Consider the following 18,872-nt stretch of genomic DNA (forward strand, 5'->3'; position numbering starts at 1 on the left):
GGAAAAGGCCTTGTGCATGGAACATTGGTTTTCATGAATCTTCAGTTGCCCAATAACCTTTGCTAAAAAAAATTGTTCCAGAGAGACATTGTAAAATTGGCTGAGATCTGTCAACATAAAACAGCAACTGAGGTTACCCAGCGTCACGGGAAAAGGCAGGAGAATGGGGTTGAGAGGGAAAGGTAGATCTGTCATGATCGAATGGTGGAGCAGACTTGATGGGCCGAATTACTAATTTTGCTCCTATGTCTTATGCTGTAATGGTCTTATGGTCAGACGCACAGGAGAAACCGAGTCCTTGTCCAAAGTGTAGCTCCTGGTGAATCAATGAATGGATACACAGGGAAATCTCTCTTCGTTGTAATGCGATCACAACATTGTGTGTTGAACTAAGTGCTGTGTTATCCCCCAGATGCAACAGTTGATGAAAGCTGCGAAGGAGGGAACTAAAGATGGAATAGAGAAAACCAAAGCCGCTGTTCTTAAGCGAGGCCGCTCGTTTATCAGACACAGGTATCAAGGTGAGTGGGAAACCTCAGAGGAGAGTGCAAGCCGCGTTCAGCAGTGGTAATTTCAGACGGCATCAGCACTTTTTAGACGTTTCTGACCATGAAAAGTAAGAAAGTGAATCAGGAATGTCACAAGATTTCTGAATGCATAAAGGTATTCATTGCTTGACGAATGCTGCATCTCCATCGCCTGCTCCACCTCCCGTCCATACCACTCCACCCACTCTAAACTGCGAGGAATTTGCCCAGCAATAAAAATGGAAAATGCCAGAGATACTCAGCAGATCAGGCAGTATCGGCGGAGAGTTAAACCGTGTGAATACTCCTGTTCAGCGACTTGCCAATAACCTAACACATTCACTCCATGTCAGCCAGTCATTTCCAGCGTTTTCTGATTTTGATTTCAGGTTTCTGCCATCAGCATTGCTTTGCAGTTACTGCTGAGCCTGTGTGGTTTTGTCTCCAGCCCAGTGATGCCCTTGGTTCGCCTGGTTTCCCCTCTCACCACATCTTGGCCGCAATCGCAGCCAGTCGGGATGCATAGTGGCACAGAGGTAGAGTAATAGCCTTACAGCGCCAGAGACCCGGGTTCAATCCTGACTTCGGATGCTGTTTGTGTGGAGTTTGTACATTCTCCCTGTGACAACAAGGGTTTTCTCCAGGTGCACCGGTTTCCTCCACTACTACAAAGATGTACAGGTTGATCGGTTAATTGGCTTCTGCAAATTATAAATTGTCCTTTGTGGGTAAGATAATGCTAGTACATGGGGTATTCGCTGGTCGGCGCGAACTCGATGGGCTGAAGGCCTGTTCCCACGCTGTATCTCTAAAGTCTTAAGCTCTGCATTCACTCACTGGCTTTTACAAGACTGAAGGTATCTACTTGCACATGCAACAAGCCAGTTAGGTGAGAGACAGCTTGAATGCCCATCATGACTTTCATGGGTACACAAAAAAGCTGGAGAAACTCAGCGGGTGCAGCAGCATCTATGGAGCTATATATAGATCTATGGATCTATGAAAATGACTTTTATGGTATCAGTTCGTCCAAAGGGACTTCCCTGCCCTGGAAGAGTTTGCCTTGGTTGCAGTTGTTGTGTTGGAAAGGCCGATATCACACAGCTAGATGCAGCAGTGCAATGTGATCTATTTTGTCATGTTGAATGAGAGCAAATTTGGTTAGGATACTCGAAAGAATCACTAGGTCCTGCAAGAGCAGGCATTTTAATAGCTTGGAGCCACAAAGAACTGCAGATAGTGTCATAGAGTCTTACAGCGTGGAAACAGGCCCTTCGGCTCAACTTGCCCACACCGGCCAACATGTCCCAAATCTTGAGCAAAACACACAATGCAAGAGAAACTCGGTGAGTTAGGCAGTATCGACGGGATGGACAGACAACATTTAAGATTGGTATCCTTCTTAAGATTGTAGGCTGAAGAAGGGTCCCAATACAAATTTTAATCCGTCCATTCCCTCCACAGATGCTTTTTGACTCGCTGAGTTCTTCCACACTTTGTGCTTTGCTATTTTAATAGCTCCTCTAATACACAGCACTGAAGTGTCGACATTGATTGTCTTTTTCTCGAGTCGATGGCTCGACTTGGTGTATGACCTGTGAATCAGAAACAACAGGATATCCACAGAGTCTACCTTAGTGTGGCTCAAGTTTCTGGGCCTGCTCCATGTATTAAAAAACAGTAAGCTCTGTTTAAGGACATTTCCCCACACACTGCACCCGATATAAGCAATGTATGCTGGAGCTTTGTGTGGGAAGACTGTGGAAGGGTAATGGATCTGTATAATGCCAAGCTCACCTCATCTCAGCCAGACTAAATATTGCTACCGGAGGACTCATTACGAGAGAAGCCATTGAATGTACAAGCACACAAAACTGGGATTCCATCCATCCCATCCTGTTCTCTCTCTGTTTGAGGAGGAACCCTAGAGGAGTCATAGTCATATATCCTCCGGTCAAATTGGTCCATGCAGACCAAGATACCCCATATAAACTACTTCCACTTACTCGCTTTTAACCCATTCTGAACCTTTTCGATCCTGTAAAAATATCTTGTAACTGGTGTTATTGTACATACCTCAATTACCTTATCTGGCAGTTTGGTCCATATGTGTAGACAGGAACTGCAGATGCTGGTATATACCAAAGAAAGACACAAAATGCTGGATTAGCAGCAGGTCAGTCAGTCTATCTGGAGAAAAAGGAATGATGATGTTTTGGGTTCGGACCTTTCTTCAAATGCTTCTTCAGACTGAGCCTGAAAAAGTGTCCTGATCCGAAATATCACCCATCCTTTTTTCTCCAGAGATGCTGCCTGACCCGCTGAGTTACTCCAGCACTTTGTACATATACACACAAATGCGTGAAAAAATTGCTCAAGGAATAAAGTCCTAGCTTGCCCAACTTCTTACAATAGCTCAGGCGTTTGTGTCCTGGCAATATCCTCATAAATCTTCTCTGCACCCTTTCCAGTCCAGACTCGTCTACTTTGATAATGGCTGTTGGGAAAGGCTCCTTAATTGGAGAGGTAAGAAATGGCTAATGGTCAATATTATTTCAACCAGAGCAACAACTTGAGATGCCCCATGAGCTTAAACTACAGAAGGAAGTAGAAATTTGACAGCAAGCTTTGAAGAGAGTCATAAAGTCATAGAGTGATACAGTGTGGAAACAGGCTCTTTGGCCCAACTTGTCCATGCTGACCAACATGTCTCATCTACACTAGTCCCACATGCCTGCGTTTGACCTGTATCCCTCTCAACCTATCCAAATGATTTTCAGTCAAGGACAATGACCTGGGCTTGGGATGCAGCAACATTTTCAGAAAAGAATAGGTAGAAGTAGAGAAATCAGATGCAAGAAGGCACAGTTAAGTATGACTTTTTTTGAGCAAAAGGATAATCATTGAAAGTGTGTCTGAATAGAAACCATCATTAATAACATCAGTGAAGGAAGGAACACTGGGTAGTCAGTGGTCTAATTGGAATAGAATCAAGGGTACAGGAGTTGTGCCTGGTGGCCAATTGTTGAGAGAACAGGATGGGATGAATGAAATCCCGGTTTTGAGTGCTTGTACATCCAAGGAGGTCTGGCTGGGCAAGGAGATGGCAGGTAGACAAGCAGGAGTTACTGTAGTGGGACTAAGGAAGTTCTTACTAATGCAAAGATGACCTGTTAGAGCCCTTTGAGGTCAAATGAATAGAAAAGTTAGTTCTTCTGGTGGTCTGGGTGAAAAGAATGGTGTATCTACAAAAACCCAAAGTTGGTTATTGAATCATGGCCAAGCTTTGATGATTTGTGACCCAGGTATCTGGTTACAGTGATATGGCTCAATGTCCAGGTCCACAGGACAGGGACACTTTTAATCTGCTCTGTGATCCAACAGTGCTCCTTGCAAGCAGTGTCCATGCTACACTGGGGGAGTAAGATGGTCCAAGTAACCAATAAAGCACAATGCAAGCTGACTAGTGCAACTAAACCTGTGCTGCAGGCTTGATCTGCACTGGCGGTGGATCCTTGGACGACATTCCTGACCTACAGAGCTTGGCATTGTGTTTTATTTTCAGGGGGGGGGGATGCCCTGCATTGTATAATCAGTGTGCATTAATTGAGTCAGTGTACCTCATCACAAACTGTTTTTAATGGTCTTAGCCGAAAGAGCCTAAACCAACTACCTTTTCCTAATAGAATATTCCTCTCTCGGCTTGTTAATATGGCCAAAAATAGAAGCACTGCTTAATGTGGTGACTGTGATCGACTGGAGAATGGCCTTTGCAGGCAATGGAAATGTTAAAACCAATGCACGAAATTGCGACTCGTCAGAGACTAAAGGTGAGGCCCGTTCCAGGGACAGAGATGTGTTCCTTCATGCGACGCAGATTGTGACTGACCTGCAGATTCCCAATGTTTGCACCGAGGAACGGTATAGTTTTACAGCTGCTGCTCTGCCTTGATCACAGAATTAGAAAGAAAAGGCAAAACTGAGCGCCTGCACTGGTGTAGACCCACAACTCAGCCACAGTGTTAATCCAGGACCTCGTGAAGTTTAAACACAAACTCCAGAAATCCCTCTGTGAAGTGGGAGGAAATGGCAAATCCTGAAAACCTGGTCTTCATCATCAAGGTTCAATGCTCTGTTTCAATAGAACTTGCGCAAAGCTCATTTTGGGACTGTGTGGAGGGAAATCCTATTTTACTCAACTTCCCAGAGGTCATTCAGTGCTACATATGAAGAGGCATCAGCAGTATTGACACCTCCCCCGTTCCCATCCCACTGACCTCTCCAATATTCACTGCCCCATGAGCTGCAACACATCAACTGCATTTGAGTCTTGTTCTTATTTCAGATCACCGGTTGGGGAGCCTGGATGAAGAGGAACAGAATCTCTTCATCGATGTGGACTGCAAGCACCCGGAGCCAGTAATGACACCAATGCCCGAAGGGCTGACACAGCAACAGGTACGTTCTGGGAATCGTGAAGGAGTTTCCCCCTGGTGGAAGGTTGCTTTGCAAGCTGGAGCCCGTGACTATTGGCGTGCAACACGGTGCTGGGCGCGTTGTTTATATAAACGATGTGGGTAAATTATATACAAGACCTGGTTAGTAAGTTTGCAGTTGACACCAAAATAGGTGGCATTGTAGACATTGAAGAAAGTTACCAACAACAGCAGCGGGATTTTGATCAGCCGGGTAACTGAGTTGAGGAATGGCAAGTGGAGTTCAATTCAGGTAAGTGCGTTTCGTATTTTAAGAGTGAATGGTTGAGCCTTGGTGAATATTGTAAAACAGAGTAGTTTGTTCTTTGAAAGTGGCGTCGCAAGTTGACAGGCTAATGAAGAAGATGTTTGGCATGCTGGCCTCCATCATTCAGGGCATTGAGCATAGGAGTTGAAATATAATGTTACATTTGTACAAGATGTGGGTGAAGGCACATTTGGAAGTATTATGCAAAGTTTTGGCCGCCCTGCTATAAGGCAGACATCATTAGCATTACGGAAGTGCTGTGCGCGGCAGAAGCCAACCGGAGATGCCGCGGCTGCCACTGAGAGGCCGAGTTCGGAGCCTCGCGCCCTGGACCTTATGAGTCAGTGCCTGGGCCTTGCCGACCGGCGGTGGGATGTAGCGGGCCAGCGGTGGAACGTCGCGGGTCAGAACCTCGCAGGTCTGAGGTGGAGCCTCGCGGATCAACGGAGCCCGCGGCATTGACAGAGCCATGTGGCTGGGGCCTGCGTGTATCGGCGCCATGGAAGCATCCAGAGAGGACCCGGCGGCGATAGTGGAGAGGTCGGTGCGGTGGTCGTTGATGGCGCCGACTGACGGACGAGGACGGACACATGGAAGTGAGGACGCTGCTGCGGAGGGAAGGAACAAAGGAGGACCAAGCGTTGGGGGCACCGCCGTGAGGGAGGGGGTAGAGCAACGAGGACCCGGCGTGGGGGCACCGCTGTGAGGGAGGGGCGGAAGAACTAAGGGGGAACTGGTGAAGGGGGGGGGAGTGGAATCTGGAACTTTGTAAGCGCCCTTTATTGGCGACTATTTGCATACTGTGGCAAGGTATGCAAACAAAGAATTTCACTGTGAGTTGTCACAAGTGACAATAAAGTATTTGAATCTATTCTATTCTATTCTATTAGCAGTGCAAAGAAGATTTAAGAGAATGTTCCAGAACATGTGGCAGAAGGCATAGAGTGGCAATAAAGGGGGCCTTTTCTGGTTGGCTGCCAGTAACTAGCGGAGTTCCACATAGCTCAGCGATGGGGCCACTACACTTCACATTGTATATTAATGATTTGGATGAGAGGATTGAAGGCTTTGTGGCCAAGTTTGTAGATGATACAAAGATATGTGGAGGGTTAGGTAGTGTAGAGAAAGCAGGGACTCTGCATAAGTGGCAGATGAATTACAGTGTAGCAAGGTGGGGAGTCATGCATTTTGGTAGCAGGAATAAATTCCTAGACTATTTTCTAATTGGGGAGAGAATTCTGAAATGGAGGTGCAAAGGGACTTGATAGTGCTGGTGCAGGATTCCCAAAAAGTTAATCTGCAAGTTCAATCGGTAGTAAGGAAGGGAAACGCAATACTGTACTAGCATTTATTTTGAGAGGACTAGAATACAAAAACAGGTTTGTAATGCTGAGACTTTATAATGCTCTGGTCAGACCGCATTTGGAATATAGTGAGCAATTTTGGGCCCCATATCTGAGGAAGGATGTGCTGGCGCTGGAGAGGGTCCAGAGGAGGTTTACGAGAATGATCCCAAGAATGAGTGGGTTAACATATAATGAGCATTTGACGGCACTGGGCCTGTACTCACTGGAGTTTAGAAGGATGAGGGGGCCATCATTGAAACTTACCAAATAGTGAAAGGCTTGGATAGAGTGAATGTGGAGAGGATGTTTCCACTAGTGGGACAGTCTAGGACCAGAGGTCACAGCCTCAGAATTAAAGGACGTTGCTTTAGGAAGGAGATGAGGAGACATTTCTTTAGTCAGAGGGTGGTAAATCTGTGGAATTCATTGCCACAGAAGGCTGTGGAGGCCAATTCAATTGGTATTTTTAAGGCAGAGATAGATGGATTCTTGATTAGTATGGGTGTCAGGAGTTACGGGAAGGCAGGAGAATGGGGTTAAGAGGGAAAGATAGATGAGCCATAATTGAACGGTGGAGTAGACATGATGGGCCGAATGGCCTAATTCTGCTCCTATCACTTATGAACTAATGAACATAAACATTGAACACTGCAGCACAGGAACAGATTCTTTGCCTCTCAATGTCCATGTCGAACATGATGCCAAGTTAAACTAATCTCCTCTGCCTATACGTGATCCATAATCCCTATCCATATGCCTATTTAATAGCCTCTTAAATGTCACTACCATATCTGCTACCCCCACCACTCTCAGGCAGCACATTTCAGGCACCCACCGCTCTCTGTGTAAAATACATGACCTGCACATCTCCTTTAAACTTTGCCCCACTCTCCTGAAAGCTATTAAGTGTTCAATGTTTTTTAAATTATTACTATTTTTCAATTATCAACACTTTTGTTTGTATTCAGATCATCAAGACTATCACCATATACAAGTACAACTCCCTGGTCAGTACAGAATGTACAGCAATGTCCACTGAGTCCATACGCAAGATGTGCCATTTTGGCACCATTTTACAGTCCCAGTTGCTGCGGCCCACAAAGGCTCATTGCAGCTGTCACCTTCATTCCAGTCACCCTGCGGGCCTCCACCAGCGACTCTGCCGATCCTAGATTCTCCACCGCCCACCAGTGGCCGGAGCCATCGCCTCACCTGAGTTCCGGGTCCGCCACAACATAGAGCTTTTCTTCCGTCGCCTCCGCGCTTTTTTCTATGGGACGGAGTCCTCGCCACCCAGTGCTGACTCCTTCTCCCATTTCCACCAGTCCCCCTCCTCTTGGACTCCCCCGGATGGTCTTCTACCTGCTTTAGACCTATTTATTTCCAACTGCCAGCGTGACATCAACCATCTTAACTTTTATACTCCCCTTACTTACTCTAACCTGTCCCCCTCTGAATGTACATCCCTCCACTCACTCTGCAGCAACACCAACATCATCATCAAACCCGCTGACAAGTCTGCATTGTGACCCCTACCTGGCTGAAGCAAGCGCCAACTCTCAGACACCTCCTCCTACTTATCCTTGGGCCATGATCCCACAGATAAGCAGCAGGCCATAACCTCACAGACCAGTTCTGATTTTATCCATTCCGGCTGCTGCCCTCCAAAGCATCCAACCTCAGTGTTCCCCAGCCCCGCATCACCAAAATACATAAACAGAACTGCCCTGGCAGACCCATTATTTTTGCTTGCTCTTGTGCCACTGAATTAATTTCCACATACCTTGACTCCATCCTCTCCCCCTTGGTCCAATCCCTCCCTACCTATGTCCAAGACACCTCACACATCCTTCGTCACTTCAATGACTTCCGTTTCCAGGTCCCCACTCCCTCATCTTTACTATGTATGTTCAGTCATTCTACACCTCCATCACCCACCTGGAAGGTCGTAAAGCCTTCCGTTTCTTCTTCGACCGCAGAACCGGCCAATTGCCTTCTACCAAATTCTCCTCCGTCTACGAAATCTGGTCCTTCCTCTTAACAACTTCTTATTCGACTCCTCCCACTTCCTCCAAATCCAAGGCATAGACATGGTCCAATCCTGTATGGGCCCCGGCTAAGTCTGCATCTTTGTGGGGTACGTCAAACAATCCCTGTTCCAGGTCCCTATCCCCGCTACATTGATGACTGCATCGGTGTTACTTCCTGCACCCGTGCGGAACTCACTGACTTCATTAACTTTACTACTAATTTCCATCCTGCACTCAAATTAACTTTGACCATCTCCGACATCTCCCTACCGTTTCTAGATCTCACCGTCTCCATGACAGGAGATAGACTATCAACTGACATTTATTATAGGCCCACTGATTCCCACATCTATCTAGACTACGCTTCTTCCCACCCTGCTTCTTGTAAAAACTCCATCGCCGAATATGTGCCCAAAATGAGGTGGTCCACACCAGGACATCTGAGATGTCCTCATTCTTTAGGGAACGGTAGTTTCACTCTTCCATCATAGATGAGGCCCCCTCGCTAAGGTCTCCTCGGTATCCCGCAGCTACGCTGTTGCTCCCCCTTCCCCCATTTGCAACAGGGACAGTCCCCCTAGTCCTCACCTTTCACCCCATCAGCCGTCGCATATAGCACATGATTTGGCATTATCGCCACCTCCAACGGGATCCCACCAGTAGCCACATCTTCCCATCTCCACCCCTTTCCGCTTTCCGCAGAGAACATTCCCTCCGCAACTCCCTCGTTAACTCGTCCCTTCCCACTCAAACCACCCCCTCCCCAGGTATTTTCCCCAGCAACCGCAGGAGATGCAACACCTGTCCCTATAACTCCCCTCTCGACTCGGTCCAAAGACCTCGACAGTCTTTTCAGGTAAGGCAGCGGTTCACTTGTACCTCCTTCAACCTCATCTACTGTATCCGCTGTTCCAGGTGTGGACTCCTATATATCGGCAAGACCAAGCACAGGCTCGGCGATCGTTTCACTGAACACCTCTGCTCAGTCCGACTAAACCTACCAGATCTCCCGGTTGCTAAACGCTTTATCTCCCCCTCCCATTCCCACACTGACCTTTTATCCTGGGCCTCCTCCATTGTCAGAGTGATGCCCAGCGCAAATTGGATCAACAGCATCTCATATTTAGCTTGGGCAGCTTACACCTCAGCGGTATGAATATTGACCTCTAACTTCAAGTAACCCTTGCCTGCCTTCTCTCTCCATCCCTCCCCCTTCCCAGTTCTCCGACTAGTTTGACTGTCCTCGTTTACATTTTATCTCTGTTTGCTTTGTCATAACCTTCTCCAAGCTAACAATGATCTATTCTACATTTTCCCTGATCTCCATCCCATTAGTCTTGTTTTCACACCTTACACTTCCTTACCTCTGCATCTCCCTCTCCCCTGACTCAGTCTGAAGAAGGGTCTCGACCCGAAACGTCATCCATTCCTTCTATCCAGAGATGCTTCCTGTCTATCTCCTGTGATACTCCAGCATTTTGTGTCTAACCGTGCAAACTGTTGACCCTCTCCTTGCACGGCCCTCTTCAACCCTTGTTTCCCTGGGACACTCCTCCCGCAGTCGGGTTTTTGGGTGCAAAAGGTAAGGACCCCACCGCCCCAATTCTTCATGCAGGGCCCTCTTTCCATCGTCCGCTGCCGTCTCCCTCCATCTTCCTCTCCGCAGCTTCCCACTCCGGTCGGGTTCCCGGTTCTGTGGCGGGTGAGCCAGGCCTGCCGTTGGAATACGGCCACGGCACGCTGGGAGACCTTTCACCGCTCGTGACTCGCTGGGAAACCTCTAGTTTTTGACACTGCTATCCCAGGAAAGAGGTTTGGACATTGCCTCTCATAATTTGCCTCGCGTAATTTTATATACTTCTATCAGGTCTCCCCACCAATTTCCGATGTTCTAGAGAAAACAATACAAGTTTGTCCAAACCGTTACCGTTAATACCCTCTAATCCAGACAGCATCCTGGTAAATCTCGCCTGAACCCTCGACAGAGCTGCCTCTACAGCTCTGTACAATTGCTTGTGGGCTTGGGCAGAGCAGTTGCCAAAGCAGGTTGTGATGCCTGCAATAGAATGCTTTCTCCAGTGAACATGCAGAAATTGATATGTGTCATTGGAGACATTTCTCTAGTCTTCTGAGGTAGCAGAGATGTTGGTGTGCTTTTTAAGGGCGTGGTGTCAATGTTGTTGAACCAGGACTAATTGTTGGAGATATTGACACCTAGGACCTTGAACACCGTTGATGTTGACTGGGACATGTACTCCACCATATTTTCTCAAATCAATGACAAGCTCCTTCATTGTGCTGACATTGAGGAAGAGGTTGTTATCTTGATAGCTCCCTACCTCTTTCCTATCGTCTCGTCAAGATATTGCTCACTATGGTGGTGTCATTTGCAAATTTGTGAATGGAGTTACAGCAGAATTTGGATGAACAGTCATGAATAGTGTAGAGTAAGAGTGATTTACAGAGGCCAATTAACCTACAAAGCCAGGTGTCTTTGGTATGTGGGAGGAAGACGGAGCACCAGGAGAAAACCCACGCGGTCACAGGAAGAACTCCATTATCTGGAGGATGAGACTTTTAAACTTTACTTTAGACTTTAGATATACAACACGGAAACCGGCCCTTCGACCCATCGAGTATGCACCAACCAGTGATCGCTAGCGCTAGCGCTATTGTTACACTAGCGCTATCCTACAAACAAGAGACCGTTTACAATTTTAACAAAGCTACAAATCTGGACATCTTTGGTGTGTGGGAAGAAACCAGAGCACCCGGAGAAAACCCACGTGGTCACAGGGAGAACGTACAACCTCTGTACAGACAGCACCCATAGTCAGGATCGAACCCGGGTCTCTGGCACGGTAAAGGGCCTGTCCCACGGGAGCCATTTGCGCATCACGCAGGTGGTGCACGAAGAATTTGTGAATCCCAAAATCCTGGGGTGCCTCGCGCGTGTCGTGTGTCGTGACGCGTAAATGATGTTGCGCAAATGCCGCCCAAGTGGGACAGGCCCTTTAGGCAGCAACTCCACCGTTGTGCCACTCGTTGAGAACGCATCCTTGTCCGGCACCAGTGCTGATGATTATTATGAGGGATTTCTCTGATTGCTGATGTTACTGACTGCAGTCTACAGGTCAATAAATCAATCCAGTTGCAGAGGGGAATGCTGAATCCTCGGTCTGGGAGTTTGGAAATTAATTGCAGTTATGGTGTTGAAGAAGAATCTAAAGTCAATAAATTGGGAGTCCGTTGTAAGCATCCTTGTTATCCAGAAATGCCAGGAATGAGTGAAGGACTGGGGAGATGGCACCTGCCTTGGACCTGTTGGTATTCAATTAGCATTTGGCCTAAAGCAGTTTGTTTAAGAAAAAAACAATAGGTTCTTGTACTGACCTGCACAAGGACAATCCTACCTCAGCAACAGAACTGCTACCCACCTCTTGCACTACCATGGACATTGCACCACCATCAAATTGTGTTTTGCATCAATGTCTTTTTATTTGCAGTATTTCTTTCCATTGTCTCTCAGAATTTGTGTAATTTGTGTTTGGTATGTTGTCTGAGTCTATGTGTCTGTGATGCTGCCGCAAGCAGATTTTCATTATACTTGTGCATGTACAATAAAGACTTGCAATAATGGACCACGGTGTGAATGATGTCCGTTATTGCCAATTGTCAGCTATAACTGAGTATGGGGGGTAAAGTGTAAACCAAGGCCGGGATGGTAGAAGCGTGGCGCTGTGGGAGTGGGTGGGTGGGTTAAACAAGGGGGAATTCACAGGCTGGGGCTCCGCAGAGCCCCCGGCCCCACACGCAGTGTGCCGGGAACAGGGCCGGTACTCACTCCGCCTTCATGCTGTTGGAAGTATCTCATGTAGCGCCAGCTCACTTGGTAAAAGGCAGAAGTGGGAGGATGGAGGAGGTACAACAGCAGCCTCGGTCCGCTAAAACTAAAATCTGCTACATAGATTACAGACTACAGAATATAGACTACAGATTGTAGAGTACAGCTTGGCATTTAATACCATCATCTCTTCCAAGCTGGTTACCAAGCTCACGGAACTGGGCCTCTGCCCATCCATCTGCAATTGGATCCTCGACTTCCTCATCCACAGACCACAGTCTGTTCGAATTGGAGGAAACACTTCATCCTCAGTAACAATTAGTACAGGAGCACCTCAAGGCTGCGTGCTCAGCCCCCTACTCACTCTATACCCATGACTGCGTAGCCGGGCATAATGTGAACTCCATCATCAAGTTTGCCTACGACACCACTATGGTTGGACGAATCACAGATGGGGACGAGTCAGAGTATAGAAATGAGATCGACCGACTGACCAAATGGTGCCAGCACAACAACTTGGCTCTCAACATCAGTAAGACCAAGGAACTGATTGTGGACTGGTAGGGGAAGGATAAGGACCCACAATCCTGTTTATATCAACGGGACGATGGTGGAAAGGGTCAATAACTTCAAATTCCTGGGCGTGCATTTATCAGAAGATTTTTCCTGGACCCAGCACACCGATGCAATTGTAAAGAAGGCACATCAGCGACTCCCTGACAAGATTACAGAGATTCGGCATGTCGAAGAGGATTCTCCTAAACTTCTACAAGTGCACAGTAGAGAGCATTCTGACTGGTTGCATCGTGGCCTGGTTCGACAACCTGTACGTCCAGGACCGAAAAAGACTACAAAAAGTTGTGACCACTGCCCAGTCTATCACCGGCTTTGACCTCCCCACCGTCGAAGGGATCTATCGTAGTCGCTGCCTCAAAAAGGCAGCCAAAATCATCAAGGACCCACACCATCCTGGCCACACACTCATCTCACAATTGCCATCAGGAAGAAGGTACAGGAGCCTGAAAATTGTAACATCCAGGTTCAGAAACAGCTACTTCCCCACTGCCATCGCACTATTAAACACAACAACGAATAAGCTCTGAGCTCTGAACTGCAAAAGACTATATTATTTATTATTTGCACTATATATTTGTTATTTATTGAACTTTTTCTTTTTTCCCCCGTTGTGTACTCTGTTTACATATTCACATATTCTATTGTGCTGCAGCAAGTAAGAATTTCATTGTATCTGTCCGGGACATATGACAATAAAACACTCTTGACTTGACTGATAGAGGTCTGTTATTGCGAAGGTTTACTGTAACAATAAATGTAACTTGACTTGACTCGACTTAACCTTAGCTTTAAAAACACTGTGATTGCTCTGGGCAGTGTTTGTGCCGCAGCGGTAGAGTTGCTGCCTCACAGGACAGAGTTCGATCCTGAATACGGTACTGTCTGTACGTTCTGACGATAACTTCCGTGGGTTTTCTCCGGATGCTCTGGTTTCCTCCCACACGCCAAAGATGGACAGGTTTGTAGGTTAATTGTTTTCGGTGAAAATTGTAAATTGTCCCTATAGGATAATGGTAGTGTGTGGGGATCGGTGGTCGGAGCGGACTCAGTGAGCCGAAGGGCCTGATTCCACACTGTATCTCTAAACTAAACTAAACAATGGCAATTGAATCTGCTCTACAGAAGTGGTAGTTTGCAATATTTAATCTACTTCATACTGAGCTGGAGTTTAAATGGCATTTTTAATATTTTTCCAGCTTAAATGTGAAATTTTCTCAAAACAGGTGATCCGGCGATATATTCTTAGTTCCATCATTGAGAGTGAGAAGAATTACATGGATGCATTGAAGCGAATTCTGGAGGTAAATGAGGGAACTCACCTTCCCCAAGCTAATTTTTGAACAGTCTTTTGGATTAATTCAATACTCATGAATGTTTATATGAAACAAACTGTGAAACAAACCTCAGAATTGTTACAACCAGTCAAGATTTTATTTCAACAATAAACTCCTGCCAAGGTTAATTGCACAAAATTGACGATAATTAAAAGCAAGTAACCTCATTGAATAATTCACATAATAAATGGTGAGATTGAACAGCTTGAGTTACTTGCAAAGCCTTTCTTATCCAACAGTATGTTTGTGCTTCCAAATTTTTCACGCATTTCCTTTTTTTTGAAAATCTCATGTACATCCTAAGAGATCATGTTCATGTGATATGAGCAGAATAAGCTCATTCGTCCCATCAATTCTACTCCGCTATTCAATCATGGCTGATGTATCATTCTCTCAACCCCATTCTCCTGCCTTCTTCCCATAATCCCTGACACTGTACTAATCACAAATCTATCAATCTCCGCCTTAAAAATATCTATTGACGGCCTCCATAGCCTTCTGTGGCAATGAATTCCACAGATTCCCCACCATCTGACTACTGAAATTCCACCTCATCTCCTTCCTAAAGATATATCCTTTTATTCTGAGGCTATGGCCTGTGGATCTAGACTCTCCCACTCGTGGAAACATCCTCTCCACATCCAGGTATTTCAATATTCAGTAAGTTTCAATACGGTCCCCCTTCATCCATCTAAACTCCAGCGAGTACAGGTCCAATGCTGCCTAACGTTCAAAATACATTAACCCTGGGATCATTCTCGTAAACCTCGGGAGTAGTTGATAGCAGCATGTAAGTTTCTTGTAGTGGTACTCATCATGTCCAACGATAGCATGAGATTTTCAAGCAGGTCAACGAATGGAACTCATCAATGGAACTTTATTGGATGCTAAAGTACATGGAAGGATTAAATACTGTTATTTATAAATGTAGTTCATTTACCAAAGACATGGGGGTATTCTCTGCTCATTCCCACACATAAACTTGACATGACTTGATTTAACCTCAGCTTTAGAAACAGTATGGTTGGTATAGGAATTGGATCTGTCCTACAGAAGTGGGATGTTGCAACCGTTCTCTGTGCTCGAGCATAAAGAAGCTTCAGAAATGTGACTATCAGTTGCGGCACAATATTGTGCAGTAGATAGACACAAAGTGCCGGAGTAACTCAGCGGGTCAGGCAGCATCTCTGGAGAAAAAGAAAGGGTGATGTTTCGGGTCGGGACCCTTCTTCAGACTGAAAGTACAGCTTGGGGGGAGTTGTTCCGACCCAAAATGTCACCCATTCTTTTTCTCCAGAGATGCTGCCTGATTCGCTGAGTTACTCCAGCACTTTGTATCTATCTTTGGTGTGAACCAACTTCTGCAGTTCTCTCCTACACACAATACTGTACAGTGTTGTGCTGGGGACACCAGTTTTAAAATCGCTTGCAGAAAGTCTTTATGGTTTGATTTTGTTTAGCCTTTCTCTCTCCGCAGCAATACAAGAAACCTCTTTCAGAGATGGACCCTAAACTATTAAGCGAAAGGAAACTCAAAATGGTATTTTACCGAATTAAGGAGATCCTCCAGTGCCATTCCTTGTTCCAGATTGCGCTAGCCAGCCGCGTGACTGAGTGGGACTCGGTTGAAATGATTGGTGATGTCTTTGTTGCTTCCGTAAGTCCGTGAAAGAAACCCCAACATGGTTGTTGATGCAGAGCCAATGGTGCTTGGGAGAATTACCTTGGAAAATGTATTGAATTAAAAAAAAACAGGGAATGCTGGAAGTACCCTAGCCAGTCAGACAGCATCAGCGGGGGTCAATGTTTCGGATCAAGGAGCCTCCATCAGAGCTGGCACAGTGAGAAGATGATCATTTTATAGCGAGGGAAAGAGGTGGCTACAACAGAGGGATTGCTTGTGATAGGAAACAGACCAGAGTCACAAGGTAATAGTTTATAAGCCATGAGTTGGAACAAAGTGATATAGAGACAAACTGAGCAGAGGTACAGCCGCACCGAATCACACATGAATGACACAGAGTCAGAGAGTCTTACAGCATGGAAAAAGCCTTTTGTCCCAACTCATCCATGATGACCCACGACCAATGACATCGCTCCACTGGCCTGCATTTGGCACATATGCCTCCAATCTTTTCCTTGCCATTAACTAGTCTGCATGGCTTTACACTTTAGAGATAGAGCGTGGTAATAGGCCCTTCGGCCCATCGAGTCTGCGCCGACCAGCAATCAGCCCATCCACTAACACGATCCGACACACACTAGGGACAATTTTTACTGAAGCCAATCAACCGACAAACCTGCATGTCTTTAGAGTGTGGGAGGAAACCGGAGCACCTGGAGAAAACCCACGCAGTCACAGGAAGAATGTACAAACTCAACATAAACAGGATCACACCTGGTTCTCTGGCACTGTAAGGCAGCAACTCCAGTGCTGCGCCACTGTGCCGCCCTTATACATGTACAGGTATAACCATTGTAATTGTACATGACTCTACCACTTAATGTGGCAGCTCGTTCCACCATCTCCTGTGTGAAAAACATACCTCTCAGCTTCCCATTAAATCTAAGTCCTCTAGTTTTAGACTCCTCAGGTCTGGGGAAAAGATGATGACAATCCATCTTATTTAGGCCCCTCATGATTTTATAAATCTATATAAAGGTAACCCCTCAGCCTCCTATGCTCCGTGGTAAATGGTAACAACCTATCCAGCCTCTCCTTATAACTCAAACACTCTACGCACCATCGTTGTGAATGCATCTTTGTATAACAAGTGAAGATGGTACAGATTAGGTATAATGACATGTCACTGGAAATGAAAGTCTTGGTACTCTTTGCAGGGAGATGCTGTAAAATTGTTAAGTGATTCCAGCAGAGATCATCAGATTCTGCTCTACTTTTAAATAAAAATAAAACAAAACACATTTCAAAGTAAATGTTTTCAAGACTAAAGTCACAGAGTCACATGGCATGGAAGCAGGCCCTTCGGCCCAACTTGCCCATGCAGCCAATATGCCCCATCTACACTGGCCCCACTTGCCTGCATTTCGCCCATATCCCTCTAAACCTTTCCTATCCATGTGCCTGTTCAAGTGTTCTTTAAATTATGCTGTAGTATCTGCCTCAACTACCTCCTCTGGCAGCAATCTTTAAGCTTCAGGTTTGGATAATTTATTCCTCCACAAACAGAAACTCACCATTGATAATGGAATTCAAAATGAACCTCAAACACACAGAAATACCAATTGTTCAATAATATTTTGGATGAATGTTGGTACGTTCTTAAACTCTGTGTCGTTGTGTATCCACACTGTCCCTAGTGTGCACATTTCAGGAAGATGGTTCAAAATGCTGAGATATAACTATTTAGTTTTAGAGATACAGCATGGAAACAGGCCCTACGGCCCACTGAGTCCACGCCAACTAACGATTACCCATACACTAGTTCTATCCTACACATTCGGGACAATTTGCAGAAGCCAATTGATCGACAAACGTGACGTCTTTGGGATGTGGGAGAAAACTGGAACACCCTGTGAAAGCCAACGTGGTCACAGGGAGTACTTAAACATAGAAACATAGAAATTAGGTGCAGGAGTAGGCCATTCGGCCCTTCGAGCATGCACCGCCATTCAATATGATCATGGCTGATCATCCAACTCAGTATCCCGTACCTGCCTTCTCTCCATACCCTCTGATCCCCTTAGCCACAAGGGCCACATCTAACTCCCTCTTAAATATAGCCAATGAACTGGCCTCGACTACCCTCTGTGGCAGGGAGTTCCAGAGATTCACCACTCTCTGTGTGAAAAAAGTTCTTCTCATCTCGGTTTTAAAGGATTTCCCCCTTATCCTTAAGCTGTGACCCCTTGTCCTGGACTTCCCCAACATCGGGAGCAATCTTCCTGCATCTAGCCTGTCCAACCCCTTAAGAATTTTGTAAGTTTCTATAAGATCCCCTCTCAATCTCCTAAATTCTAGAGAGTATAAACCAAGTCTATCCAGTCTTTCTTCATAAGACAGTCCTGACATCCCAGGAATCAGTCTGGTGAACCTTCTCTGCACTCCCTCTATGGCAATAATGTCCTTCCTCAGATTTGGAGACCAAAACTGTACGCAATACTCCAGGTGTGGTCTCACCAAGACCCTGTACAACTGCAGTAGAACCTCCCTGCTCCTATACTCAAATCCTTTTGCTATGAAAGCTAACATACCATTCGCTTTCTTCACTGCCTGCTGCACCTGCATGCCCACTTTCAATGACTGGTGTACCATGACACCCAGGTCTCGCTGCATCTCCCCTTTTCCTAGTCGGCCACCATTTAGATAATAGTCTGCTTTCCTGTTTTTGCCACCAAAATGGATAACCTCACATTTATAAAAAAAACATTCAGACAGCACCATAGTCAGGATCGAACCTAGGTCTCTGGCGCTGTAAGGCAGCAACTCTACCGCTGCACCACTGTGCCGC

The 18,872-nt window shown here is 46.0% G+C and overlaps 1 protein-coding gene across 3 annotated transcripts in view; it reads left to right on the forward strand.

The window, feature by feature from the left end:
• The window catches only part of arhgef10 (Rho guanine nucleotide exchange factor 10), a 243,141-nt gene that overhangs the window by 120,151 nt on the left and 104,118 nt on the right, over positions 1 to 18,872 (forward strand). For all 3 annotated transcript variants that reach the window (XM_033020671.1, XM_033020673.1, XM_033020674.1), the window contains 4 exons: positions 413 to 521; positions 4,873 to 4,985; positions 14,290 to 14,367; positions 15,878 to 16,057. In XM_033020671.1, the coding sequence (XP_032876562.1) occupies positions 413 to 521; positions 4,873 to 4,985; positions 14,290 to 14,367; positions 15,878 to 16,057 (480 nt within the window). The remainder of the gene's footprint in view (positions 1 to 412; positions 522 to 4,872; positions 4,986 to 14,289; positions 14,368 to 15,877; positions 16,058 to 18,872) is intronic.

This window comes from Amblyraja radiata, chromosome 5, assembly GCF_010909765.2.
Source record: "Amblyraja radiata isolate CabotCenter1 chromosome 5, sAmbRad1.1.pri, whole genome shotgun sequence".
NCBI classification, from domain to species: Eukaryota; Metazoa; Chordata; class Chondrichthyes; order Rajiformes; family Rajidae; genus Amblyraja; species Amblyraja radiata.